At 44.5% G+C, this 18,651-nt stretch overlaps 1 protein-coding gene across 1 annotated transcript in view; it reads right to left on the bottom strand.

Moving 5' to 3' along the window:
* The window catches only part of ANTXRL (ANTXR like), a 54,926-nt gene that overhangs the window by 32,903 nt on the left and 3,372 nt on the right, over nt 1–18,651 (bottom strand). Inside the window, exons 2-12 of the mRNA XM_081911924.1 lie at nt 14,864–14,935; nt 14,682–14,753; nt 12,534–12,615; nt 11,581–11,611; nt 10,356–10,435; nt 10,039–10,107; nt 6,845–6,925; nt 6,689–6,749; nt 4,204–4,302; nt 2,554–2,623; nt 2,127–2,205 (exon numbers count right to left, since the gene is read on the bottom strand). Of these exons, the coding sequence (XP_081768050.1) occupies nt 2,127–2,205; nt 2,554–2,623; nt 4,204–4,302; nt 6,689–6,749; nt 6,845–6,925; nt 10,039–10,107; nt 10,356–10,435; nt 11,581–11,611; nt 12,534–12,615; nt 14,682–14,753; nt 14,864–14,935 (796 nt within the window). The remainder of the gene's footprint in view (nt 1–2,126; nt 2,206–2,553; nt 2,624–4,203; nt 4,303–6,688; nt 6,750–6,844; nt 6,926–10,038; nt 10,108–10,355; nt 10,436–11,580; nt 11,612–12,533; nt 12,616–14,681; nt 14,754–14,863; nt 14,936–18,651) is intronic.

Genomic DNA, 18,651 nt, shown 5'->3' with positions numbered 1-18,651 from the left:
AAGCCTGGGTACCTATAGAGCAAGCACAGGCAAACTCAGCCCTCCAGATGTTTCGGGACTACAACTCCCATCATCCCTGACCACTGGTCCTATTAGCTAGGGATGATGGGAGTTGTAGTCCCAAAACATCTGGAGGGCCGAGTTTGCCTATGCCTGCTCTATAGAGCCATCTTCTTATGTACATTCCTTCCTGCATGCTCATAGCCATTTCATGTTGCCATTTGTACATATTATCAAACGTGACAATAAACAGCTCCAGTGACTTCGAAGGAAAGGACTAGCCATGCTATAGAGTAAGAAAAGATCTTATCTTCTTAGTTTATTTCCAGAAAACCTAAGTAGTGGCATTTGATCGCATGGTTGTGGGGCAAGTGAACATAGCTATTATTTTGGCTCTCTGTAACAGCCCCAAAGGCAGCAATTCTGGGAGCATCACTCAACCCAATTGGCTTACTTTGAGCAGATATCTATGGGACTGCACTGCCCAAGAACATTTCTATCGGAAAGGCAAGTCTCACTTACACTGCTAGTATACTGCTAAATAAATCTGCTCAGTCGCAAAGCTAAAATTTTGTCTCTGCTGTACCTATTCCGCACGGTGTATCTGGCCAAAATCTGGGTAGGCCAAAATCTGGGTAGGCCAAAATCTGGGTAGGCCAAAATCTGGGTAGGCCAAAATCAGAAATGGCCATTGCAAAATACAAAAAAATCTGTGTGGACAGATAAAAAGGTAAAGGGACCCCTGACCACTAGGTCCAGTCGTGACCGACTCTGGGGTTGCGGCGCTCATCTCACTTTATTGGCCGAGGGAGCCGGTGTACAGCTTCCAGGTCATGTGGCCAGCATGACTAAGCCGCTTCTGGCGAACCAGAGCAGCGCACGGAAACGCCATTTACCTTCCCACTGGAGTGGTACCTATTTATCTACTTGCACTTTGCCGTGCTTTTGAACTGCTAGGTTGGCAGGAGCAGGGACCGAGCAACGGGAGCTCACCCCGTCGCGGGGATTCGAACCACCGACCTTCTGACTGGCAAGTTCTAGGCTCTGTGGTTTAACACACAGCGCCACCCGCGTCCCGTGTTGGCAGATAGTTAAAGTCAAACCCATACAAGTTTAGTTGTAGAGACTAAATGCCTCATTTCCCCCTCTACTGTTTTTGTAAGTTGTGTGTGCCCACGTGTGACTAATGTTTTGTTCTATCTGCCTTTGTTGCATGGGATTTTTGCTTGGTACACTGACTAGGATCACCTGCAGACAGTTATGCTGACACCACAGTGATAATATAGACCTACGCATTTTCTTCCATTTTCACAAGGAAGGGAACTGAACCCCTCCCACAGAATTGCAGAGGGCAGCGTAAGGAGCAAAATGCCCACAAACGCAAAGTGAAGGGGGTGGGAAGAGAGAGGAGACAAATTCATTGTTCTATAAATAAAATATTTGTTTCTAACTTATAAAGTACAAGCATTCAAACGACCACAGCCTGAACCTGGGTCAGCAGCACTGTAGACACAGCAGCAAGTGTCTTACCAAAACCCTCTGCAGCAAGAGGTCTTACACTCACAGATCCCTTTCTTGCCTTTAAAATTAGCACCCCCCCCATCCACTGTTTTAGATATGAGTGGGTCAGGAATAAACAAGGTTGGCTGCCCCTGTCAAACCCAGTTCCATGTTCCCTTGAGTATACCTGAAGGAGCATCTCCACCCGCATCGTTCAGCCCGGACACTGAGGTCCAGATCCAAGAACCTTTTGGCGGTTCCCTCCATGCGAGAAGTGAAGTTACAGGGAACCAGGCAGAGGGCCTTCTCAGTGGTGGCACCCGCCCTGTGGAACGCCCTCCCATCAGATGCCAAGGAATAGTTGACTTTTAGAAGACACCTGAAGGCAGTCCTGTTTAGGGAAGTTTTTAATGTTTGATATCTTATTGTGTTTTTAATGTTCTGTTGGGAGCCGCCCAGTGTGGCTGGTGAGGCCCAGCCAGATGGGTGGGGTATAAGTAATATACTATTATTATTATTAAGAGCTGGATCGGTGGTCAAAAAGCAACCCTTTTCCACCCAACCCCTTAGTCCTTGTTTCTGCATTTTAGGTCCTTCCTTCCCTCAGTTTCGTGGTTCATACTTACACAGCGGGTGCTGGTGATGCTGACAGAGCTGGAGATGAACGTCAGTCCGCTGTTCATGCTAACTTGCAGGTAAACCACCCTGGAGAGCCAACAGAGACGTTGATTAAAACGATGGTCTTTCCCTCTGTTTTAATGTATTTTTAATCTTTTGTTGGAAACCACCCAGAGTGGCTTGGGAAACCCAGCCAGATGGGCGGGGTATAAATAATAAATTAAAATTTTTACTATCTCTGTTCTCTGTTTATCATAACAAACAATGAAATCAATGATTCTCCCCACCCCCACGAGTTTCTAACCCCTTAGAACTGATATATTTCAGTTGGCGGTTCTCATATTTTAGCATTTCGGGGTGGGAGGTGGGAGGGAGGGAGAAAACACGACAAGTAAGAGGTGGTATGAGGAACAGGTAAAAGCACAATGTACTTACTGTCCGACATCTGCTATCACCGGAGCAGGGCAAAGTAAGTATGTGTCTTGAACAATTGTTGGCTTTTCATCTGAAGGGAAGAAACGAAAAATCACTTCACAAAGCTGCCATAAAAAACTTTAGATGGCAAATTTATGAAGAGTGCCTGTTTCATTTTTTAAAAAAATTCGTTACAGCAGCAAATACTTTTAGGTTTCCCTTTCTTCTTCTTTTTTTAACATTTCAGCCAGTGAGTTACAGGTTATATGTGTGTCTTCCCTTTCATTTCATTCAGAGTAGAACAAATTGAGATAGATAGATGATAGATAGATGATAGATAGATAGATAGATAGATAGATAGATAGATAGATAGATAGATAGATATAGATAGATGATAGATAGATAGATAGATAGATAGATAGATAGATGATAGATAGATAGATAGATAGATAGATAGATAGATAGATAGATAGATAGATGATAGATGATGATAGATAGATAGATAGATAGATATAGATGATAGATGGATAGATGGATAGATAATTATTTGTCTGTTCTGTTTTAGAGTGATTTGATTCCCTAACCGATGCTAGTTGAGTTGTTGCCCTTTTGTGCTAAGTATATGTTAAAGGTAAAGGTAAAGGGACCCCTGATCATTAGGTCCAGTCGCGGATGACTCTGGGGTTGCAGCGCTCATCTTGCTTTACTGGCCGAGGGAGCCGGCATACAGCTTCCGGGTCATGTGGCCAGCATGACTAAGCCGCTTCTGGCGAACCAGAGCAGCGCACGGAAACGCCGTTTACCTTCCCGCTGGAGCGGTACCTATTTATCTACTTGCACTTTGACATGCTTTCAAAGTGCTAAGTTGGCAGGAGAAGGGACCGAGCAACAGGAGCTCACCCCGTCGCGGGGATTCGAACCGCCAACCTTCTGATCAGCAAGTCCTAGGCTCTGTGGTCTAACCCACAGCGCCCGCGTCCCTAAGTATACGTTAGGGAGGTTCAAACTTGCTTCTTTCGGATGAAGTTCATGAAATCCTTATCTAGGAAAATAATGCAAAGGCCCTTTTAGTGTGGCTATCTCGCCGCACCCCTTGACAGAGAATACAGACTGACATTATCAGCTGCAGGACATGCAGAAATTTAACTAGTGTAGGTTTCCGCATCTTCCTGAAACTTTGCAACCCTGCCTGCGCTTTTCTGTTCTGGATTATCAAATTCGTAACTTCCATTCCAACGATGACAAATGCGTTGGCCGGACATCTCCTACACGTAGAAGAGTTTGGATTTGATAGCCCGCTTTATCACTACCCAAAGGAGTCTCAAAGCGGCTAACATTCTCCCTTCCTCCCCCACAACAAACACTCTGTGAGATGAGTGGGGCTGAGAGACTTCAGAGAAGTGTGACTGGCCCAAGGTCACCCAGCAGCTGCATGTGGAGGAGCGGGGAATCGAACCCGGTTCACCAGATTACGTGTCCACCACTTTTAACCACTACACCATGCTGGCTCTCCGACTGGCAAGACAAGCCCAGGTACGATGGGAATGATGCAGAAGTAGCCATGAGGGTGAAAATTCTTCCCCTGTTACCATTTCACACCACAACATGGTGAAAGCACTTTTCTGGGGGTGGGAAGGCTTAACAGCATTATGCCACAACCTGCCAACTTACTAAGAGTAATGGTGTTATTGATCTTGAAACTGCAGAGAACTTGGTCAATGTTCCTTGCGTAATAAAAGCCATTGCCTTTGACCACCACTTGGTAGGATTCTGTAAAGAGAAAACATTAACATGAGAGGAAAACTGGCGTGGCCCAATAACATACAGCAGGGCTTCACGGGGAACAGTCCTCAGTGTGCCGACTGTGAAATGGGAACACTATTTTACGGAGAACCTCAGACGATAAAGGAAATCAAGAAGTGCGACGCCGAGGAGCTATGAAATCACTATTAACATTAAAATATTATTGGGGAAAGTGTTCAGTTCGGACCTATCTGAAGGCTGGAGAATTATGCTTTTGAGGCAAAGTCCTCTTCCCTGACTATTACTGTTACTTCCTGTAAAAGTGCTTTTTTTGACACTACAAAAATATTATGTTTTAATGACTGCATCCCCCACTCCCAATGTTATCGGTGTTTGTGAAAACAACCACTATGCATTTTCCACTCCCATTAACAGGTACAGAAACAAAAAAAGGGGGAAACTATTCATTTTCATTGCGGGTTAGACGAGCGGTGGAAACTGCTGGGTCTGCCAACCTGTGCCCCCTTTTGCCCCATTCTTAATGCCATACAGCGCGACTCAGTTCCGGGGAACCCAAGCCAGCTGAAAGGGCTAATTCTATTTAAATTGGGGGCCCTGACTCGGCACGCGTCCTTTTCTTCCTTCGTTACTGTCAGATTCCAAATTGCTGATTTTGACAAGACAACGAAGGGGAAAAGGTCAGCGCAGAACCAAAGAGGCAGCGCTGGCAGCGAGAGGGTGGGTTGAAACTGGTGCGCACTGGCGGCGCTGTCTGTTTTGCTTCTGTGACTCCGATGAGGAGCTGACGGCTAGCATCCACACCTGGGAGTTGACGCGGCCGGTTGGGTGCCAAACATCCAGCACAACCTTTCAATCAAGCCAGGGCACTTGTGAGTATAATCAGAGCAATGAAGCTTCTGGGAAATTCGGACTCCAGACTGATGGGCCTCTTCGCAGGCTGCGCGTCTCGGTCACTTCTAATCAAGGGAGATCCAAATTTGCAGAGTGGACTACGAGTCGGGGGGCTTACAGATTGGGAGGGTCACAAAACATTAAGCCTCAGAGAAATGTCAGAATCCAGACAGCCTAATCCATCTACAGCAGCTCAGTCAACATTCAGTTTTCTCGATCGCTAATAACCTGCCTTGGGGGCTACCCATGATTCAACAGAGGCAGGTGGAAATATATGTGGAAAAATATGAATACAAACACAGAGAGACCCGTTCTTAAACGCAAAGGATGCTTTAGTTGAGATTCTAGTTGATGTATTACAGTATTTTAATATTTTTTGGGAAGCCGCCCAGAGTGGCTGGGGAAGCCCAGCCAGATGGGTGGGGTATAAATAATAAATTGTTGTTGTTGTTGTTGTTGTATTGCAGGGGGTTGGGCTAGAACAGGGGCCAGTTAACCTTTTCAGCAGGGGGGCCGGTCCACTGTCCCTCAGTCATTTTTACTGATCATAGTTTAGTCATTATTTATAAAATACTAATACTACTACTACTAATAATAATTTATACCCCACCCACATGGCTGGGTTTTCCCAACCACTCTGGGCGGCTCCAACAGAATATTAAAATCATAATAAAACATCAAACATTAAAAACTTCCCTAAACAGGGCTGCCTTCAGATATCTTCTAAAAGTCAGATAGTTGTTTATTTCCTTGACATCTGACGGGAGGGCGTTCCACAGGGAGTGAATTTCTGTTCAATTTTTGTTTTGTTTTGATAGTTAATTTTGCGGTGTACTATTATATTCTAATAGATTACTTAATATTACTTTATTTGATACAAGTCATTCCATTTCAGAGTTATGTTTTATTATGACTTCCTGTGAGATTATTATAAAGGCGTGTGTTCTTTGTTTTATATTTTGTTGCTGTAAGCAGCCTTGCAGCATACAAATTAAAAGTGAAACGAAATGAAATGATTTGCCTCGCTTTCTCAAGTCAACTGGAACCATTGTCTTCTGAAGAACCCATTCCAGGACACACCTGACCTCTCTTCTGATCTCGCACATTGTGATCTGGAATGCATATGGCGCCCTGCAGTGTATGGTTGTTCCTTCATGAGCGTTGCATCTTATGGAATTTGATCATCAAATCCTTCGTTCAGCAGGGAACAACAACACATTGTAGGCTATGGTTTGCCAAACAAACAGAGGAGAAGAAGAAGAAAGCATATTCCTAAAATGTGGATGCACCATGTTCAATAAATCACTTGCAAAAAACTAGCTGGTTAAGCAAGAATATTCTTGCATTGTTGGGGCTAGATGATGCTTGAGGTCCAACTCTACGATTCTGTGATATTGTGTGGAAAATCAAAGCCAGGACTTTATTTAACAGAGCCCAGCATTTCACATCACCATCTAGAAAGATGACCAGAATCCGTAACGGACAAGGTAGCATTACTCACCTCCTGCACAGATGCTTGATGGTTCAGCGGCCAGGATCTCAATGCACGATTTCTTCAGAATCTGTAGGATTGAAAGAACGACGTTTGCAGCCAAGGGTAGCCTGACACTGATTGACAAATTGAGAAAAGGGTGAATTTATTGGATAAGCTACTTACTGAATCAATGGTGCCTCTGAGAGCGTAAAAACCTCCAGTCACAGGGAAAACGTGATCAATGCTATCTGCAATAGTCGATAGCTGCAAAGACAAGACACTCATAAATGTGTGGTGGGGAAAATAATATCTATTAAATTAAAAACAGAGCCTGCTTTCTGCTTATGCCCCTTTTCCGTTGGGAAGTTCTGAAGAATGTGTGACCTAGGAGAGACTTAAATTATCCAGCAATATCCACCCAGAGACATGGTAGACTTATGTGCCCAAAGTAGAGGCTGACTGGAAGAATTTAAGGCCACTTATTAAAATACATGCAGATTTCTTTGTCATAAAAGGCTTCACATTTATAGAGATATATTTGAAAGTTTGTAGTATTTCACATATATCAGTAATCTGCCTAACAGCGTTGCCATTAGGCCAGTTCTATTTCCCAATATTGCAGGGGTGCGAGGCAACCAAGATTAAGAAAATAATGACCTACCCAAAGGCCAATCAATGAGCTGATGCGAAATCGGAACTTGCAACCCACAGAGCTTAACTATTGCCATACACCAACATTTTGGAAAGGACACAGGTGTAGTATTTATTATTTAGTTCTTACTTACATTAATACTCAGCTTCTTGGCCAGGGGAGACCCTCAAAGCAGCATAGATTAAAATAAGATGTACGTAAAGCACAAAGCATAGTAATAAAACAAGAGAAAAGAAAGCAGCGTGATGAACCACAATCAACCAACCGCAGCAATAAAGATCATAAAAGCCTTCTTTAAAAGGGGGTGCCGGGGGGGTACATGATTTTTGAGGCGGCGTGATCCAGGTGACCCCAATAGCCCAGTGCTCCTCTCTGCCCCCCAAGGGCCATGTCAGCCAGCCGGACTCCCCCCTATGTGGGTGGGCAGACATCTCAGTGCGGCCCCAATTTGCTCTGAGAGAGCCAGTGTGGTGTTAAGAGCAGTAGATTCGTAATCTGGTGAACTGGGTTCGATTCCCCGCTCCTCCACACGCAGCTGAAGTCTCTCAGCCCCACTCACCTCACAGAGTGTTTGTTGTGGGGGAGGAAGGGAAAGGAGAATGTTAGCGGTTTTGAGACTCCTTAGGGTAGTGATAAAGCGGGATATCAAATCCAAATCCAAACTCTGGTGGGGTTGCTCTGGCAGCATGGAAGCACGCACACACACATGCCCTGGGCACCAGCAAGCAATGCTATGCTGCTTGTGAGTTGGAGACCAAGGCCCACCATGAGTTCACAGCTAAAAAGCTTTGTGGTTAAACCAAGGGGTGTTTTGTTCTTTTTAAACGCACAAAAGTATGGACATTATTTTTTGTAAGGTGTTCAATGGAATCACTGCCATTACATGAGATGACCATGCAAGCAAAGAGGATGTCCCCTCCATGAGTAGGGGTCAAGGGAGTGGGTGATTTTGGGCACAGGTAGTTGTGTTTGTCACATGCACGCAGACAGCATGGTGATCTGCCTGCCCGAAGGCTGTCTGCGTCAGGCATTGTCTGTAAGGTAAAGGGACCCCTGACCATTAGGTCCAGTCGTGGCCGACTCTGGGGTTGCGGCGCTCATCTCGCTTTATTGGCCGAGGGAGCCGGCGTACAGCTTCTGGGTCATGTGGCCAGCATGACTAAGCCACTTCTGGTGAACCAGAGCAGTGCACGGAAACGCCGTTTACCTTCCCACTGGAGAGGTACCTATTTATCTACTTGCACTTTGACGTGCTTTCGAACTGCTAGGTTGGCAGGAGCTGGGACAGAGCAACGGGAGCTCACTCCGTCATGGGGATTCGAACCGCCAACCTTCTGATCAGCAAGCCCAAGAGGCTCAGTGGTTTAGACCACAGCGCCAACCATTCCCCTGCTTCCCTTCAATGTAGCTTTGTCTGAGATACACAGAGCCAGCTGGCCATTATCCATCGTGTGGATGAGACCATGGTGCTGAGACGATGGTTTTTGATTAATTGTGGACTCGGGGCCATTTTGGAGAAGCTAGGCCTGGAACAGGCTTCACTTGAACCACAGCTGAACCAGATGGCTGGAACCTAAAAGGTGGCAGAACGACTTTTACATGGATGCTGGGGGAACCGAGGTGTGTCCAAGTTCAGGAGGAATCTCCCCTAAAAAATGAGGGTGAGCATTTTGGACTCACAGCTGTCCATGGAGGCACAGGTCAATTCTGTGTCCAGGGCGGCTGTCTACCAGCTCCACCTGGTACGCAGGCTAAGACCCTACCTGCCCACAGAGTGTCTCGCCAGAGTGGTGCATGCTCTAGTTATCTCCCGCTTGGACTACTGCAACGCGCTCTATGTGGGGCTACCTTTGAAGGTGACCCGGGAACTGCAATTAATCCAGAATGCGGCAGCTAGACTGGTGACGGGGAGCGGCTGCTGGGACCACATAACACCAGTCCTGAGAGATCTGCATTGGCTCCCAGTACGTATCCGAGCACAATTCAAAGTGTTGGTGCTGACCTTTAAAGCCCTAAACGGCCTCGGTTCTGTATACCTGAAGGAGCGTCTCCACCCCCATCGTTCAGCCCAGACACTGAGATCCAGCGCCAAGGGCCTTCTGGTGGTTCCCCCATTGCGAGAAGTGAGGTTACAGGGAACCAGACAGAGGGCCTTCTTGGTAGTGGCGCCCACCCTGTGGAACACCCTCTCTTCAGATGTGAAGGAAATAAGCAGCTATCCTATCTTTAAAAGACATCTGAAGGCAGCCCTGTTCAGGGAAGTTTTTAATATTTAACGCTGTACTGTTTTGAACACACGATTGGGAGCCGCCCAGAGTGGCTGGGGAAACTCAGCCAGATGGGCGGGGTATAAATAATAAATTGTTGTTGTTGTTGTTGTTGTTGTTGTTGTTGTCTGGATGGGAATGGGGTAGGACTTGAAATTGCAAGAAGAAATGATAGCCATTCAAAGAGGCCAAAGTTCAAAGAGGAAAATGCGTATGATAGAGACATTGTATATGGATGTTCATATGCTAATGCTAGTAAAGATGGGGGGGGGGGGAGAATTAGGGTGCTTGACCTTAAAGGGGAACAAAGACAAAGGTGGGTGTTACTTATTCAGACAAAATATTTGTCTTTGTTTGCAGGTACGGGAGTGCCTTACAGGAACCATCCGTTGTCCTTTAATGCAATGGAAGAATCAAACTCCCGTTTGTAGAAGAACGTTTCTTAAAAAAAAAATTACCTGAGTTTCATTAAAGTCTTTCACACCAACACAATAGACAATTGCTCCGAGGCTTCTCGCTCTGTCAGCCTAAAATGAGAGGTAGCATTAAAAAACTCTATATAACTTCTAAGGGGCACACTTGTACATTTCCACATTGTTGTTGTTCCAAAAATTAGCAAGGAGAGACAAGAAGGGCTTCTTAAACGAGCAATGCAAAGAAATGGAGGAAAACAACAGAATGGGAAGAACCAGAGATCTGTTCAAGAAAACTGGAGATATGAAAGGAACATTTCCTACATTTCCACATAGTCTGACGAAATTCAGGCTCAACTTACCTCTTTCTCTGCGTAATAAAACTGGGCCTCTTGCAGCTCCCCGTCTGTGAGAGCTATGATCACGCTAGCTGTCTGGAGTCCTGAAATACGGCCGCATAAAATATATATTAGATTCTTCAATTAAAAAAGAAAACAAGGCTTCAGCTTAAGAGAAAAGCTAGTAATTTACTTGGGCATCAACCAGCAGAAAAACAGGATTGAGGCTGAATGACATGCACAGAAGCAAGGCTCAAACATACAGTAGCCACTATCATTGAAGCGCCTGGGGATTCTACAAACCGAGCCATTAGCAACAGGTAGGTAGCTCAATGAAGAATCTCCAGAACACCGCTTTTCGTGAAATTTGTTACATACATCAATCTGAAAGCGCCGCTAAGCAGTCATTTAAAATATTGTTTTATTACTGGGTGCATTCCTAATACAATTCATCGTATTTTCAAATGTCTCTCTCAGTCTAGCTTGAAATTAAAGACACTGATCACTGTTGACAGGTATTCTTAATGTCAAATATTCTTTTCTTGCTCATGTCACAGAGACACAAGATCTTCAAGGTGACCTTGGGAAGGGAGAGAGAGATCTGGCGCATTCGTCTTGCTTCTTGGGAGAAACGAAGGCAAGAGAGGGAATTATCGTTTGGCATCCAGGTCTTCCCTTTGTTTCATATGAAATAGTCTAGTTCCTAGAAAATGTGGCTAAACGGAAAGCAAAAGCCATTTAAGTTTTGATGTTAAAAAGATCAAGCTTGCATGGCACAAATGTTTTAAAAAACCCATTTGGATGTAATAAGAAAAAATGGCAATAGTCGGTCGCTCTAACGTTTTTGCAGGCTGTGAAATGATACCTTCAGATTATCATGTAAGATCAGCGATGACCTAAGACAGTTAACGACTTCAAGAAAACATTCTGGACAGCAATTGTAAAAAAAACCCCAAATCAAAACAGATCAATTAGGGAAGCTTTTAATATTTGATGAATTACTGCATTTTAATATTTTGCTGGAAGCCGCCCAGAGTGGCTGGGGAAACCCAGCCAGATGGGCAGAGTGTTAATAATAATAACTATTATTATTATTATTATTATTATTATTATTATTATTATTATTATTCATGATGGTAGGCCTGGCCTGATCTAATGGCAACTCCTATTAGGTCTCCACCCTCGCATATCCCTCCCTGGGATGCTTACAGTAGACAGTGATAGTGCTCCTAACAGAAACATCTCCTACCTCCATAATTTTCATAGATCTGTTCATTTGCCTGCAACAGAGGACACACATTTATTTATTAAATACATTGCATACCACTCACATAACTAAGGGCCTTCTCGGTAGTGGCACCCGCCCTGTGGAACACCCTCCCATCCGATGTCAAAGAAATAAACAAGTATCTGACTTTTAGAAGACATCTGAAGGCAGCCCTGTTTAGGGAAACTTTTAATATTTGATAAATTATTGTATTTTAATATTTTTCTGGAAGCTGCCCAGAGTGGCTGGGGAAACCCAGCCAGATGGGCGGGGTATAAATAATAAATGATGATGATAATGATGATGATGATGTATTATTTGGGTCTTTTGCATACCACTAAAAGTGCATCACAACAATGGTTAAAAAACCCCACTAAAACCATTTACAAATAACCAATATAGCGAAAACCAACACAAACAATGCAACCGTATCTGAAGAAGTGTGCATGCACACGAAAGCTCATACCAAGAACTAACTTAGTTGGTCTTTAAGATGCTACTGGAAGGATTTTTTTTTGTTTTGACTATGGCAGACCAACACGGCTACCTATCTGTAAATGCAACCGAAGAACAACTTAAAACCGACATAAAGTCAGCAAGGGGAATAGCAAGTGCCTTGGCAGAAGAAGAAGATTCTTCACTTGACAAGAGGCCACAGCATTCCATATATTGGGTGCCACCCCTACAAAGGCCCTGCTCGCCCCCCACACCACCTCACTAAGCTAAAAATGGCCTCTTATTAAGGTCTCAACACCCAGGCAGGTATACTGCATCACATTTGAAGGTGATCCCTCAAATAGCCCAACCTCAAGCCTTTGGGGGCTTTAAAGGTAAAAAAAACAAACCAAAAACCCGGCATTTTGAAATGGGTCCCAAAATGAATTGGAAGCACTTGGTATGTGTAAATCACAGCACTGAGGAACTGCAGCGTTTACCCTTTTAAAGCCTTCATGCATGAACGTGTCTCCTCCAGGCACTTGTCTCTGAAGAACTGCGAGGCCTCGCTGAATGACTTCCCTAGGGAAAAAGGCAGCGCTTTTCAACGTTTTTGCTTCACCACCGCGAAACGTTGCAATAAGACAGCAAACCCCCAGCAAGCGACACGACTGGAAAGTGACCGGAAAGCGTGCGTTGTGCATCACGTAAGCTCGCTCGGAATTGCATCCCCCGGGGAAACTTGCGTGCATGTAAATAAAAATAAGGTCGTATGGTCCTGTTCACTGCGACATAGCCTATGGAACGGGAATACTTCTCTGAATTAACATATTCATAGATCTCGAGATCTCTCTCTCTAATTGAAAATATGCACAAACTCAACACGACCCAACAAAATGGAAGCCGTACATTAGACAGCCCTTGTGTTTCGACCCACAACCACCAACCAAACAAGGTGGATTTGATTTAAATCAAATTGATTTAAATCACTCGTCAGGAAGACTTGATTTAAATCATTATTATTATTTTCACAGAAAGACTCATTCTGGTATCATCTAAAATATTTACAAACAGATGAAGGTTTCATTTTTGGAATGATAAATTTTCAGAGTGGTTTTTACAGTTATATCAAAAAATAGTTATATTAGAAATACATAGACAGATAATTATGAAATTATCGTGAGGTTTCATAAGTTAGCTGTTTATATTCAGACAACTATTCTGCTGTACTTTATTGGAAGGAGAAAAATAATCATTTATTTTAATAATCATTTCCTTAATAACAATTTAAACAATTTATTTAACTAAAACAATAACGTTATAGCATATGTATCCATGTTTGTTAACTGATGTGGTTAAACAATTTTTTAAAAAACCCAACTTAGACTGAGTTTTAGAACACATGAAAAACTTTAATGTAAGATTTTTCCTCCAAAAGCATTTTATTTAAAAAATCTGATTAAAATTTTTTAAAAAATCTGATTTAAATAAAAAACCCCGCAATTTAAAAAATCTGATTTTTAAAATTATTATTTTAAAAAATCATTTATTTTTATCCACCCTGCAACCAACACATCCCACCCCGCTGACAACCACTTAACAAAACTCTACCAGCAACCTTGATGGCTTCCGCTGGTTTCATGAAATCGGGGTTGTTGCTTTCAAGCGAGCTTTACTAACCACCAAGCAAGAACACAACGGAAGCAACAAGGATGGCAAGAGGCCTGGAAAGCTATGAGCAGTGATGGCCAAACTTGGCCCTCCAGCTGTTTTTGGACTACAACTCCCATCATCCCTAGCTAACAAGACCAGTGGTCAGGGATGATGGGAATTGTAGTCCCAAAACAGCTGGAGGGCCAAGTTTGGCCATCACTGCCTATGAGGAAAGGTCAAAGAGATTGGGCTGTCTGGCTTGGAAGAGAGATTATCCACATGCAATATAATAGACACCTTCAAATATCTGAAGATGCCCATCACTGAGATGTCCTCTAAGACAGTGTTTCCCAACCTTGTGCCTCCAGCTGTTTTGGAACTACAACTCCCATCATCCCTGACTAGCAAGACCAGTGGCAAGGGATGATGGGAATTGTAGTCCAAAAACAGCTGGAGGCACAAGGTTGGGAAACACTGCTCTAAGATATGCTTGCAACTCTACAATTCAATGGCCTCAATATCAAGCAGGCTGAAGGGACATCTCCAACTTTTTGTTACCCAAAGGGTCTTTCCACTGGCATCCTGGACCTGTTGCATGGTAACTGTTTGGAGCCGCCTAGATGAGCAGGGTACGAATATTACCATTATTATTATTATTATTATTATTATTATTATTATTATTATTTTCTCAGGAAAAATTAATTGCCTGCCTCTCTCAAGTTTCCAGCGTTCTGTGATTGGGAACAAAGCTGTACAACAAGCAGAACTGGAAAAAGTATCGCCAAATGGCAAAATCCGTTTCAGTGCATACAAACTGAGGTTTTTTTCTTATTTCCCCCAGTTGTAACTGGGCGAAAACTGTACAAACCAGTCACTACCAACACTCTCTCCAAAACTATCCCCTTTCATCCCAGGAAATTACCAACCAATTCACAGCAACACCTCTGCTCCCCTCCTCTCCCCTTCTTTATTTAATTAAAAATATAGACACTTGCCTGTCTTCAGTCAACTTCATAATTGTGGTCCCTCGCGAGGAAAACACAATGAAAGACATTCGAAGCATCGGACTGTGAGGCAAAGGCAGGACAAAGCACCGTGAATAAGTGAATATGAATAAGGAGGGAACTTAGAAATACTGAAATCAACTGCACTCAAATCTCCCGGTGTTTCTACTCACCTTATGAACTTCTCAGCCAGACTTTCAACAAAGGAATAAATTTCTATCCAGTGGTGTTTGACGCTTCCAGACCTGAAAGTGAATTATACTCAGATCAGCAATGGCCAACTTTTACTCAACTCTCTTATAGCTTCTGGCAGAAACTCAGTAAAAGGAGGATGGATGGCGGCTAACGGATTGAGGTTGAATCTTGGCAAGACAGAAGTGCTATCTTTGGGGGGGTGGGCAGGGGGTGGGTGAGTGTGGGGGACTCCCTGGTCCTGAATGGGGTAACTGTGCCCCTGAAGGACCAGGTGCACAGCCTGGGGGTCATTCTGGACTCACAACTGTCCATGGAGGCACAGGTCAATTCTGTGTCCAGGGCAGCTGTCTACCAGCTCCATCTGGTACGCAGGCTGAGACCCTACCTGATCGCGGACTGTCTCTCCAGAGTGGTGCATGCTCTGGTTACCTCCCGCTTGGACTACTGCAATGCGCTCTACGTGAGGCTACCTTTGAAGGCGACCCAGAAACTACAATTAATCCAGAATGTGGCAGCTAGACTGGTGACTGGAAGCAGCTGTCGAGACCATATAACACAGGTCTTGAAAGACCTACATTGGCTTTCAGGACGTTTCTGAACACAATTCAAAGTGTTGGTGCTGACCTTTAAAGCCCTCTGAGGAAGTCAGATGCAACGTGAGTGCCCACCTGGAAAATCCTCCACTGTCGCTCCTGGAGATAGCAGCAAAATTATCAAGGTGTGGGGGTTTTTTGGAGGGGGAGGTTGCTCCATTGCGAAGATATAAGACAGAGAAGGCAAAGGGGAGTTCTACTTGTTAAGATATAGCAATTTACAGATTCTAAAGGTAAAGGGACCCCTGACCATTAGGTCCAGTTGTGGACAACTCTGGGGTTGCGGCGCTCATCTCGTTTTACTGGCCGAGGGAGCCAGCGTTTGTCCACAGACAGCGGTCATGTGGCCAGCATGACTAAGCCACTTCTGGCGAACCAGAGCAGCACATGGAAACGCCGTTTACCTTCCCACTGGAGAGGTACCTATTTATCTACTTGCACTTTGATGTGCTTTCAAACTGCTAGGTTGGCAGGAGCTGGGACCAAGCAACGGGAGCTCACTCCGTCATGGGGATTCGAACCGCTGACCTTCTGGTCGGCAAGCCCTAGACCTGAAGCACCACTTTAGCTAATGGGGCCTCCCGCTGCCGCTGCAGCACAATTTCTGTTCTCATCCTGAAGCAAAGTTCTTAACCTGAAGCACTATTTCTGGGTTAGCGGAGTCTGTAACCTGAAGCGGATGTAACCTGAGGTACCACTGTAATTGATGAGCAATGCCAGGTGAGTGAAGGATGAGTGCCGCAGAAAAAAATAGAGCCATGCTGCTTCAGAATGATCCCCTTCACCTGAAAATGGAAAATTGCAACAGTAGATTGCAAGAGTATGGCTGCAAAGTGGGGGCATATCTCTATTTTTTGTACAGTCCCTGGTTCATGCACATCAGAGCCAGAGGGAATGCAGAACCTGCTATACTGTATGTATCTTAGGATAATTAGGTAAAGGTAAGCTGCTTCTGGCGAACCAGAGCAGCACACTGAAACAGGAGCTCACCCAGTCGCGGGGATTCGAACCGCCGGCCTTCTGATTGGCAAGTCCTAGGCTCTGTGGTTTAACCCACAGCGCCACCCGCGTCCCTTAGGATTATCTCTTAGGATAATTACTGTGTTTTAATAAGAACAAGTTATATTTGCATATAAAGGTTGTCTGAACGGTTTCGGGAGCAAGTAAATCTCTTATGCAAATTGGATGCACGTTTTCACCTTTGCATTTTCATACGTATCCCTCTCTGCCACTCTCCCTCGTCAAATGAAAAACGTGCGCGATGGATTTTAGATTTTGCTCCAATCTATATTTACCATAATGACTATCCCCTGGCAATAGTTTTTCACTGTTAGAAAATGAAAAGCTTGTGTGATAATTGTCACCACACCCTGCCCCGTGAAGACAGCAGAAAAAGCTGCAAGAACAGGCATGCAATTCCAAATCAGGTGTTGGATTGGACCGCCCAAAGTGCTTTGGTAAGACAAACTACCCATTACTTAGTGGCATCATGCCTTGCTGCTAGTCTGGCTCCTGTGTATAATTCCTCAGAAGCAACGGAGGTTACTTTGAAGTAAGTGTAAACAGGAGAGCTGTCACATTCCATCTAGGCATGGTCCTTCCTTTCAAGAGCTTCATGTTAAAACATGAAGGACCAGGTGCACAGCTTGGGAGTCTTTTTGGACTCCCAGCTGTCCATGGAGGTGCAGGTCAGTTCTCTGTTCAGGGCAGCTGTCTACCAGCTCCATCTGGTCCGCAGGCTGAGACCCTACCTGCCTGCAGACTGTCTCGCCAGAGTGGTGCATGCTCTAGTTATCTCCCGCTTGGACTACTGCAACGCGCTCTACGTGGGGCTACCTTTGAAGGTGACCCGGAAACTACGATTAATCCAGAATGCGGCAGCTAGACTGGTGACTGGGAGCGGCCGTCGGGACCACATAACACCGGTTCTGAGAGATCTGCATCGGCTCCCAGTACGATTCCGAGCACAATTCAAAGTGTTGGTGCTGACCTTTAAAGCCTTAAATTGCCTTGACCCAGTATACCTGAAGGAGGGTCTCCACCCCCATCATTCTGCCCGGACGCTGAGGTCCAGCGATGAGGGCCTTCTGGCGGTTCCCTCATTGTGAGAAGCAAAGTTACAGGGAACCAGGCAGAGGGCCTTCTCGGTAGTGACGCCTGCCCTGTGGAACGCCCTCCCATCAGATGTCAAAGAGATAAACAACTACCTGGCGTTCAGAAGACATCTGAAGGCAGCCCTGTTTAGGAAAGTTTTTAATATTTAATGCTGTACTGTTTTTAACACTTGATTGGGAGCCGCCCAGAGTGGCTGGGGAAACTCAGACAGATGGGTGGGGTATAAATAAATTGTTGTTGTTGTTGTTGTTGTTTCTTCTCTCTCTGATCATCCAGTACAGTGGTACCTTGGTTTACAACCATAATCCGTTCCGGAGGTCCAGTTGTAAACCAAAACAGGTTGTAACCCAAGGTGCGCTTTCGCCAATGGGGCCTCCAAAAAAAAAATGGGTTGTAATCCCAAAAAAGGGACACGCACTTTCGGGTTTGACGTGGTTGTAATCCAAAACGGTTATAATCCAAAACAGTTGCAAACCAAGGTACCACGATACAGGCAAGGTTTTTTTAATTCATCGAGACTGACTGAAATCTATCTCTCTCTCTCTCTCTCTCTCTCTCTCACACACACACACACACACACAAAACCACTAGGTGATCTTGGGCTATTTACGGTTTGGTTTGCTTTCTCTTTTTGAATAACAGTATTTATTTATTTTTTTCATTCCGTCTTTTCCTGGTGAAACATAGAACTCAGTTTTTGCTTTCTCACGAGGAAACACCCTTTGTTCACTTTTGATAATTTCTACCCCATCTTTCTGCATAAATCATAGCCACAATATTTAAGCAGAAAAAACCTACCCCATTACCATTCAAAGCCCTGAAAGCCTGATGCAAATTAACACCGAAATTGGCTAGAGCAAAACAGTCAGTGACACACCACAATAACATTAAGCTATTGTGGTTTCATTTCTGGACGGCTAAGCAAGCTTAACAAACCGGTGGGAAGCAGAGAATACATCGAAGGACACAAATATACACCAATTGCATACATAAAAACAACAAATGAACACAGATGCATAAAATAAAACTGCATCAGTTGCAAGGACACTATCTCCCAC

This window comes from Podarcis melisellensis, assembly GCF_964234715.1.
Source record: "Podarcis melisellensis genome assembly, chromosome: 5".
Taxonomy (NCBI): domain Eukaryota; kingdom Metazoa; phylum Chordata; class Lepidosauria; order Squamata; family Lacertidae; genus Podarcis; species Podarcis melisellensis.
Note: the sequence above shows the minus strand (reverse complement) of the source record. Positions and strands in the feature narration are given on the sequence as shown.